Genomic DNA, 10,409 nt, shown 5'->3' with positions numbered 1-10,409 from the left:
CCCTTTAGCATCTAAGGCACATGCATGCTCATTTGTTTGGCTCAACTTCACATATCTTCCATTTTTCATCAAAAGAACATGAAACAACAACCATTTCCTTCATTTTAATTCATGACCAAATGCTCACAACACAACTAAAAATCAAAATATACTTCAAGAGTTAAGGTAAAATCAAGAAGAACTCATGAACCTCAAAATAGAAGTAAGGTACCAAGAACTTACCTTCAATTTTTCTCCTCCTAATGACCGAATACTCAAGAGCTTTCTCCTCTCCTTTCTCTTCTCTAACTTTCAGCTATGATGAACAAGGATGGACAAAACTTTGTTCTTTTCACCTCTTTTTCTTTTAATAAAACTTCATATTTCATCCATTTAATTCTTTAATACAAAAGACATGAAATTCTTATCATGAAACATTTACCTAACCCATTATCATGAAACATTTACCTAACCTATTATCATGGAACATTTACCTAACCTATTATCAATTTGTATCAATTTGTACCATAAATTATGGATATCAAGTGCACATTTTGTCTACAACAACATGATGGCTGGCCACTTCATGTAAAATAGGAGGTTTGTCATGCAAATCCTCCTATTTTGCACTCCTATTTATTTGGCCACTTCAATTTAGCCTATAGCATTTTCAAACATTTTCACATAGGTTCTATTTCATAATTTCACCTCCTTTTTCTTATGGAACAAAAATTAACTAAAATTACTGGGTTCTATCTTAAGCTTGGGCTTTCTAGAGGCCCATTAACATAATTAAACCTATGCCAACATTCACAGGATTCCCGAAAATTGGGGCGTTACATTCCCTAACGTGGTTAACTTTTTGTATAAAATTAAAGATAAAAATAAAAATAATATCTTTGATTTAAGATCCCAACTTAAGATATCTAAGTGAATAACTATTTAGTTTACTGCTCAACCAATTGCTGAATTTACCATTTGTTCTATTAATATCATTCTCAAAAGTCTAAGGCTTTGCAAACCTAGAATATTGTGCTTATTTCATCAAAATAAAATAAAAATCAATTTAATAAACTTTTAAGGAAAGATGATTGATTGGTCACTACGATGTAATCGACATAGCCAAATTGATTTCCTTTTCCTACTCTATCTTGGTGAATCAATTTGATTTACGGTTCAGCGATGACAAATTTACAGAGTCGGAATTGAACCATAACATTTTATAGATTAAAATATAAATTTATTATATATTAATTTATAATTTGATCATTTTGAAGGGACTAAACATTTTTATTTTGAGGGGTTAAAGTACAATCTTATTATTTTCTTTATTTATAAGAGAATTGAATTAAAAAAATTCATTTGAATGGGTCAAAATGTAAGTTCATTATATATTAATTTATAGTTTCTTTATTTATAAGAATACTAAATTGAAAAAAAAATTTAGGGGGTCAAGGCCCCTGCCTGCTTCCTCATATTCGTCTCTTGACTTTCCCATCTTATAAATATTAATTTTCACAGTTAGGATTAAATTGACAAATTTTATAATATTGAGGGCCAAATTCATTGATTTTTTTTTAAATTAGAACTAAAATGACAAATTTTGTAAACATTGATGGCTAAATTTGTTGAATATTTTATATTTAGGATCAAAATGATAGATGTGTAAATATTAGTGGGCTAAATTTGTTATTAGACCAATAAAAAAATCACAAAAGCTTAGAGTGACTAAGATATTTAATTCGAAAAGTTTAGTGACTAAATCGAAATTAATAGTTGGGTCACCAAAATATAATGAAAGTCACAATTGGGTGACAATTTTTATACAACCTATAAAAACTTAATTTTGAGCATGGGTTTAACGTTTCACATAATTATTTAACAGCTAAAATTTAATGGAAAGGTTAATTTGCGCGTTTCTAAATGCATAAGGATTAATTTACTTATTTTTCAATAAAGAGTCCAAAATGTAGTCCATCCTAAATTCAATGGATTCCATTGTACTTTTACTGATAAATTATCAACTCAAACACTAATAGAATGCAACTTAATAAACTTCATGCATTAATTTATTTATATATTTTTATTACTACTTTAATAATTTAAATATATTTTACTAATTTATAAAATTAGTATTATAGAAGAAAAAAAAAACCTTTCATCATGCAATGATGCAAAGATCGCCTAATTTTGAAACTACAGTTATATCCTGAAAATCATAACGCCAAATATATGTACATAAATTGGCAGCCTAGTGAAACCAGTATTTGCATGATACGTTTATTATTTAGTCTGCCAAATTTCACATCCCTAACCTATACATATACACATATAACAAACCTGCATAGATATATAAGTGGATATATAGAACGCCCATCATCTATTATTCAATCTGTATTCCACCAATCTCAAGGTTTTCTAGCTTCTTGGGTCTCTCGTAATTCTTTAACAAGAGTGAGCAGCAAACAACACTAACAGAGGAAGCAGCCATGGCTGCTCCAGCAATCCATGGAGGTAAACGAAATCCAGTTGATGGAAATAGAGCCCCTGCAGCTATTGGAATCCCAAGTATATTATACCCCAATGCCCAAATATAGTTGAGGCGAATACGAGAAAATGTTTTCCTGGAAAGGTGTATGGCTGTGATCACATCCTCTAAATTACTCTTCATCAGAACTATATCAGCTGCTTCTATTGCAATATCTGTTCCTGCACCGATTGCCATACCGACATCGGCGGCTACAAGTGCCGGCGAATCATTGATGCCATCCCCTACCATTGCCACAGCATAACCTTCCGCTTGTAACTCTTTTACTTTCTCTGCTTTTTGTTCAGGTTTAGCTTCTGCAACAACAGTTTCAATGCCAATTTGACTAGCAATGGAACTTGCAGTTCCCCAATTATCACCAGTCACCATGATGCTTCTTACATTCATTGACTTGAGGATGGAAATAACTTCTTGTGCACCTGGTTTCACTGGATCGGATATGGCGAGAACTCCCGTTACTTCACCGTCTATCGATACTAAAATGCCGGTTTGAGCCATCGATTCGGTTTCGGTTAACATGTCTTGAGCATCAACTGGAATAACAATATTGTTTTCCAACATTAAGCTCTTGTTTCCCACAATTACCTCCTTGTTCCTAACAATGGCTTTCACTCCATGTCCTGTTATAGAGACGAAGTCACGTGCTTCTGGCCATGCAGGGTTCTCTTCATCTTCTCTGAACTTCTTGGCATACTCGATAATGGCTTTGGCTAAGGGATGCTCACTGTTTGCCTCAGTTGCAGCAACAAGCTCGTAGAATTCATGTAACACCACGTTTTTCAACAGTCTTGTGTTAACAACGACCGGCTTTCCGACCGTGAGAGTTCCTGTCTTGTCGAATACAATGCAATTTACCTTATGTGCACCTTCCAATGCTTGACCACCTTTGATTAATACACCTAGAGATGCACCGACACCGGTACCGACCATAACAGCAGTAGGGGTTGCAAGCCCCAAGGCACATGGACAAGCTATGACCATCACTGAGATTCCAAACTGAAGTGCCAGCTCGAAACTGTCCATTGAAGATGGTATCCATGATTCAGGGTAACCATGGAGCTTTCCAGCTAAAAACCATGCAAGCCACGTTGAAAATGAAAGCATGATCACCTGTTGAAGACAACAACAAGAAGAAGTAGCTTAAAACCAACTTTGTGGAAACAATCCTAAAAGGACTCTCTTGACTTACCAGAGGCACGAAATATTTGGAAATACGATCGGCAAACTTCTGTACAGGAGCTTTGGCCATTTGAGCAGATTCAACAAGACGAACAATCTGTGCAAGTGCACTTTCTGAACCAACCTTTGTTGCTTTAATATGCAATACTCCATTCTCATTAACCGTACCTCCGATAACCGTATCGCCTTTCCTTTTTGCCACCGGTCGTGCTTCTCCGGTTATCATGCTTTCATTTATATGACTTTGTCCCCACAAAACAAACCCATCTGAAGCTACTTTTGCTCCAGGTATGATTTTGATAATATCATTCTTTTGTATCAATCGACTATCGGTTTCTTCTTCACTTATCACATTCCCTTCTTCATCTAAACTCAACAATATTGCTGTCTCAGGTGCAAGGTTCATAAGCTTAGCAATGGCTTCTGAAGTTTTTCCTTTAGCTAGAACCTCAAGATACTTACCAAGTAAAATGAATGAGATAAGCATTGCACTTGTTTCAAAAAAATCAGTACCTTCAAAATCTGGAGAAGAAGCAGCTCTTATCACAGTGTATACAGAATAAAAGTAAGCTGCATTAGTCCCCAATGCGATTAAAACATCCATATTTGCAGACCCATGGCGTAATGCTTTATAAGAACCGGTGTAAAACCGTCTCCCTATTATGAACTGAACCGGAGTTGATAGCACCCATCTTATGACTTCACCTATAGTTAACATATTCACTACTTTGGTGTCCAATCCATGTTTAATTCCAGGGATATACATGAAAATCATGGAGGTTAAAAATACAGGAGTAGTGAAAATCAAGCTCCATAGAAAGGATCTGAAGTACTGCTTAATTTCTTCCTTTCTATGAGATTCCCTTCCAGCACCTTCGCCTTCGGGATATATCGTGGCCTTAAAACGCCTGCTACTACCTGTTGAATCTATTACTTTGATGAAGTTTCTTGGTCCTGTCATATCTGGTTTGTATGAGACTGCAATTTTTTTGAGTTCAGGGGATATTTGTACAGCTTGAACACCAGGGAGTGCTTGAAGGGAATTTTCAAGCATTCTCATCGAGTTAACCGTCCTCACACCATCGATACGGAGATTGATCTTGCTCATGTCTTCTCCAGTACTAACAAGTACAGCTCCGAATCCGGTCTCTTCTATTTGCTCCATGAGTTGATTGTAGGTTATGATTTTGGGATCATGATGAATCTGTGCTTCTTCGGTTGCTAAAGCCACTTGGACCTTTTGCACACCGGGAACTGCCTGCAAAGCATTTTCAAGAGTGGAGGAACAAGAAGTGCATGTCATTCCGTTGATCCGAATCCGGCAGACTTGAACGGATTTATCGTCGGTCTCGTCTTGAATCAATGCAGCTTGAAATCCAGCATCTTCAATGGCCTCACGGATGCTCTCTTCCTATAAATGTTTAATATTTTAAAACCTTGTTCAACAATAAAAAAACAAAAGAACAAAACAGATTCAGGTCCAACATGCATCTAATAAGTTAGGAGCTAAATCCTGCACGTTTTAATTGAACTGCAAGAACAATTAGTGGGATACATTTTTAAGCTCTACTTCATTCACTTAACGTCATCAAGTAACATCTTTTTGCATCTGTAACAATGAGCAAAGCTGTAGCAAAACTTTCAGTCCAACCCTATTAGTCATTTGGAAATTACCATCCAACAGTAAACAACATCAAGCACAGTTCTTGACGTAGTAGTATATTTTTTTCCCTTAGTTTTCCCTCAGTTAAAAGTTGAATATCATAGCTATACATAGTATATTTAAGCTTGTAACAGGGTTAATTACACAAATTAATCCATCATCAATTCAATTAAAATTTATTAAAAAATATTATTATTTTTAAAAAATATATGAAATATTATTATAATGTTGCTTTTGTTTTGAGTTCTTATATTTTTATATAAAAAATATCATATAAAAACAATTTGAAATATTATATTTAAGCTCTTAATAGAGTTAGTAACAGACTCAACATCAACTCAATTGAAAATTATTAAAAATATATTCATTTAAAAAATAATAAAAATTAGATGCTACTCTTTTTTTATATTTTTATATAAAAATCTAATATAAAAAACAATTTAACCTAGAAAGAAACCTAAACATGGTGAGACATGAACCTAGAACTCGCAATATCTGATTAATATTTTATCTATAATTTTAAATATATTTTTACATGATTTTTTCGTTCACATAATGGTATATTGTAATCTAACTTTTCAAAGTTAATAATAAATTTTTAATAATAATGTATTTGATGAAATTAATTGTTGGTGCTTTTATATTCTCAATATTTCTTTAACTCCAATCAACGTAAGATATGTCTAATAAAATATAAGTAAAGATTGGTCACAGAACACAGAGGATTAGTCACTAGGTTTGTTACACTAAATGCATTGATAAACAAAAAACAAAAAAAATAGATTTTTAATCTTTTGGCATAATGATTAATTTAGTTATTAATGTTTATATCTTTTATCAATTTTACTCTTATTTTTTTATCTAAATTTGACCCTCAATATTCTTTATATTCAATCGTCAACCTTTCAAGTTGAACTTTTATTTTTAAACAGAAATACTAACTAAAACATTAAATTTTTAAATATAGCAACTCACGTCACAATTCATATTCGCTTTATGATTTTTTTTTTAGTTATGAAAATTTTATTATTTTTTTAAACATAGCCAAAATTGAGTAATAGACTTAAAATTTGAAGGGTGGTAGTAGAGGACAGACTAGGAATTTAAGTATATAAACGTAAGGTGGGGTGTCATGGTTCACTACCATGCTGGCCCAATTCACAAAAACAAATTGCAGCAACCTGTAGATTTGTAGGTAAAGCATCAATGGAAGTCAAAATCGAAAGGGTTCGTAGTCATGTCTACTTTAAGTTGTTTCTTCATTATCCTCCGCAAGCAAAGGTAAGTGGGAATAAAGCCAATAAAGTCAAACTTGTAAAAGCAGAGAACCAAATATTGTTTTTTGTTGCTTAGTGAAAACAAATCATTTCACTGCACAAACAAACAAAAAACAGGTACATTTTTCTTGTCCTATTCAAGCATGTCTTTAGAAATCTGCCATTAATTTGAACATACGGACCCGTTAAAGTTTTAGGTAAACTACTAAATTGTTAATAATTTTATGTGTTAGTTATTTAATTTTAAAATATGATAAAAATATCTGTAATTAATTGAAGAATGTTTTTATAAAATTAATATTAATAATTTAAAATTTTTATTTAAATCACTAATATGTTAAGTTTTATTTTAAAGTCTAAGTAGTAAGCTTGAAACGACAATTCAATTAATGATCGGTACAATAGGTTAGTACTCATGAATGAATAGAAGAACATATTTAGATTCAAGTCGATTTGACGGTTAGTGCTAAAGATCGGAGAAGAAAACTATTTGAATTTTAGTTCATAAATTTGTGATATTCAAAGTTGTTTCATAAAAAAACAAAATATAAAAGAGAAAAGGAATTAGAACTTTGATTGGTGCAGACGATGTGAACAGAAAATACCATACAGTAGCACTTTTAATAGTCTAATGATTTAAATGAAAATTTTCAAATAGTTCAATGACTAATTTATAATTTTTTAAAATTAAATGATTAAAACGTAAACTTATTAATAATTTAATGACATTAAATGTAGTTTTCCTAAAATTTATTTATCTAATCCATTTACTCCTTAGATAAGAACAAAATTTGAGTTATGGCATGCATGATTTCTTTAAAAGTTTTGAAATTTTTATGAAGATCAAAACAAGCATCAAACTTTTCTCCATCTGTTCATCTAAAAAACAACCGAAATTTTTTCAAGAAATGAGAAACGAAGAACCCTAAAAAAAAAAGAAAAACTTACGTTAACAAAACTTGGGTAGAACATAACTTGCGCCTTGTTGTTCAAAACATCAACAACAGCTTCCTTAATTCCCGGAAGCCTCTTAACAGCCTTCTCGACGGAGCCAGCGCAGGCTGAACATGTCATCCCCATCACTGAAAACATAGCTTTCGCCTCTGATCCCTGCAAGCTCGTTTCTTGTGCCGTAACCCCTTTCGGGTATTTGGGCATCGATGGATAATGAGGCCTTGGTGACAAATCCCCATAACTCTCCTTCCTTATGCATGCCAAAGCTAACAACTTCGTCGCCATCTTCAAACTTCTTGCCCCTTAATTATACTGTAAAAGAAATAGGGTTACGTAGTTTTATCAGTTTAAAGGTGAAAAAAAAGGGGATTCGTGGATGATTTAATTTTGACTATAGACAAGTGGAGGTTGAAACGGAGGGACCAAGCAATATGAATATAAACAAAATTTTATAGAGGAAGGGTAGATCGTGTGTCCCCTCAAATAAGGTCAGTTGGCCATGAATATATGCTTGAAGTATGTTCTACCATATTTAGGGAAAAAAACGAAAGCTAACAAAGGCTTTTTAAAAGAACTTTGTTTCCTTATAGTGTTTCTTAACCTCATACGTCAAAGTCTAGTTCAAGAGGTTTAGCCATCTTTGGGGGTAACTTTTCTTTTTAATTACAAAAATACTATACGTATTAATTAAACTAAATCCTTAATTCCAGGGAATTAACGTATAAAAGAAACTAATGTCCTGTTGTTTATGCTCATATAATGCAAAAAAGAAAGTAACATCTTGTAATCTAAAATGGAAAGGAAGAACTTCTTGGTTTATGTTAGGAATGCTTAGAATTTTCTAGGAAAATGGTAAGAAAATAAAAAAGGGAGTTTACGTGAAATACATAGAGACTCCTCAACTGTTTTCTTCAGCTGTAAGAAATAGCCATGTATGTATATATATATATATAAATAGTTGCTTGAACCGCCGAAACTCCAGCTTAAAATGAATATAGGCGGAAATTCGGCTACTTACGCTGTTTATATAAAATATATATATACACTAACCTTATCTTGGGTTATGATACCTTCCCAAAGGTAGTTGACTTTCTGTATAAAAATAAAAATAGAATCTTTGATTTAAGATCCCAAATTTTGGTGAATAGTTGTTTAGTGTTTTTTTTCCCTGCTCAACCATAGTTAATTACGTGGTTGCTGAATTTACCATTTGTTGAATTAATATCATTCTCAAAGTTCAAGTTGATCAGGTTTTGTAAAGATAAAATATTGTTCTTATTTCATCAAAACAAAATAAAAATCAATTTAATGAACTTTTAAGGAAACATGATCGATTGGTCACTATGTTATATAATCAACATAGCCAATTTGATTTCCTTTTCTTACTCTTAATCAATTTGATTTGTGGTTTCACAATTACAAAAGTAAGAATTTAATTATAATTTTTTTCATAGATTAAAATATATATTTATTATGTATTAATTTATAATTTTATTATTTTTGAAGGGATATAACATTTTTTTATTTTTAAGGGATAAAGTACAATTTTTTCATATATTAATTTATAGTTTCTCCATTTATAAGAAGAGTAAATTGAAATTTTTTGTATTTTAGGGGGTCAAGACCCCTACCTGTTCCCTTCAGATTTGTCTCTAAACTTTCACATCTTATAAATATTAGATTATACACTATCAATGAATGAAATTTTTTTATATGTAACATATATTTATATGGAAATTAAACATGAATTTAATTAAAATAGTAAAATTAATGACAGAGAAATAAAATTGCCTAAAGAAATATAAATTACATAAAGAAATAAAATTGCGCACAATTTTAGTGTGTACATTGTTATATTAATGATTTTCTAAGCTAAAATCATTTCTTTTAAATTTATTTGATATAAAAAATAAAAATATTTTTATAATTATATTTATTGCTTTACAAGTGGAATGGACACTTTAATCATATCTCAACCAAGTTATTTAATTTCTAGTTGACTGTAGTATTGTTAAGATATTATTTTTTAAGAATATCTAAATATATTGTATATATTTTAGGTATATATTTACAAATATATTTAGAAACATATTATATTTATTTCCTATTCTTGTATGATTACTATTGTATAAATATTATGTATACTCTTGAGAGGTTTATCAATAAGATTAGAAGGGATTACTCTATTTTTGTAATGGTATCAAGAGCTTAGGTTCTCCTTTTATTTTTTTTTTCTCCAAGCCGTTTGCTTCTTATCTTTTATTTTGCCTGGCAACGTGGCAGTGTTAGCCTCTAGGTTGGCTATTGCCCACCCTTTTTTTTTTGGCCAAGCTGAGGTATCATACTCAATCCATTCTAAGTCGTTGATTACTCTGTCGACTAAACTCTTTTAGTCCTATTTTGTCATCTGTTTTCTGTGCTTTGGATGTCTATTACTTCAGGCCATATTCATGTTTCTCGATTTAACACAATTTTTTTATCGTTCTTAATGGTTGACGGCGGTTCTACTTCTCCACCACCACCACCTAAAATTGAACCTAACTCTCCATTTTTTTCTTAGGTCTTCAAGATCGGCCGATGAGTTTATTACTCTTATCCGATTAAAACTTGACAATTTTAATGATTGAGCTTATGTTATTCTCGTTAGTCTATCTTCTCAACACAAATTTGGATTTCTTGATGGTATCATTACAAATCTTGTTCCCCCTTGCTCGAATTGGATGATTGGGTTATCATTCATTGTATGCTTGTATCTTGGATTCCCAATACTATTGATTCAGAGAATCATGTATTTCATGAGTGAACTAAA

General features: G+C 31.7%; 1 protein-coding gene across 1 annotated transcript; it reads right to left on the bottom strand.

Annotated features, from left to right (window-relative positions):
- Nucleotides 1-2,171: 2,171 nt before the first annotated feature.
- LOC107926905 (probable copper-transporting ATPase HMA5) lies at nt 2,172-8,161 on the bottom strand. The gene is made up of 3 exons (XM_041074907.1): nt 7,595-8,161; nt 3,717-5,117; nt 2,172-3,637 (listed from the first exon to the last, which is right to left on the bottom strand). The coding sequence occupies exons 1-3, from the start codon at nt 7,883-7,885 to the stop codon at nt 2,363-2,365; spliced, it is 2,967 nt and encodes a 988-aa protein (XP_040930841.1). The 5' UTR covers nt 7,886-8,161; the 3' UTR covers nt 2,172-2,362.
- Between the last annotated feature and the right edge of the window lie 2,248 nt (nt 8,162-10,409).

This window comes from Gossypium hirsutum, chromosome A08, assembly GCF_007990345.1.
Source record: "Gossypium hirsutum isolate 1008001.06 chromosome A08, Gossypium_hirsutum_v2.1, whole genome shotgun sequence".
Taxonomy (NCBI): domain Eukaryota; kingdom Viridiplantae; phylum Streptophyta; class Magnoliopsida; order Malvales; family Malvaceae; genus Gossypium; species Gossypium hirsutum.
The sequence above is the reverse complement of the archived record's forward strand: the minus strand, read 5'-3'. Positions and strand labels throughout refer to the sequence as shown.

Excerpts from the sequence above, each read along its gene's own strand:
- LOC107926905 (XM_041074907.1), bottom strand. The coding sequence starts at position 7,885 with ATGGCGACGAAGTTGTTAGCTTTGGCATGCATAAGGAAGGAGAGTTAT. Across the intron at positions 5,118-7,594 it reads TCTACCCAAGTTTTGTTAAC|GAAGAGAGCATCCGTGAGGC; the intron begins GTAAGTTTTTCT and ends AAACATTTATAG. Across the intron at positions 3,638-3,716 it reads CCAAATATTTCGTGCCTCTG|GTGATCATGCTTTCATTTTC; the intron begins GTAAGTCAAGAG and ends TGTCTTCAACAG.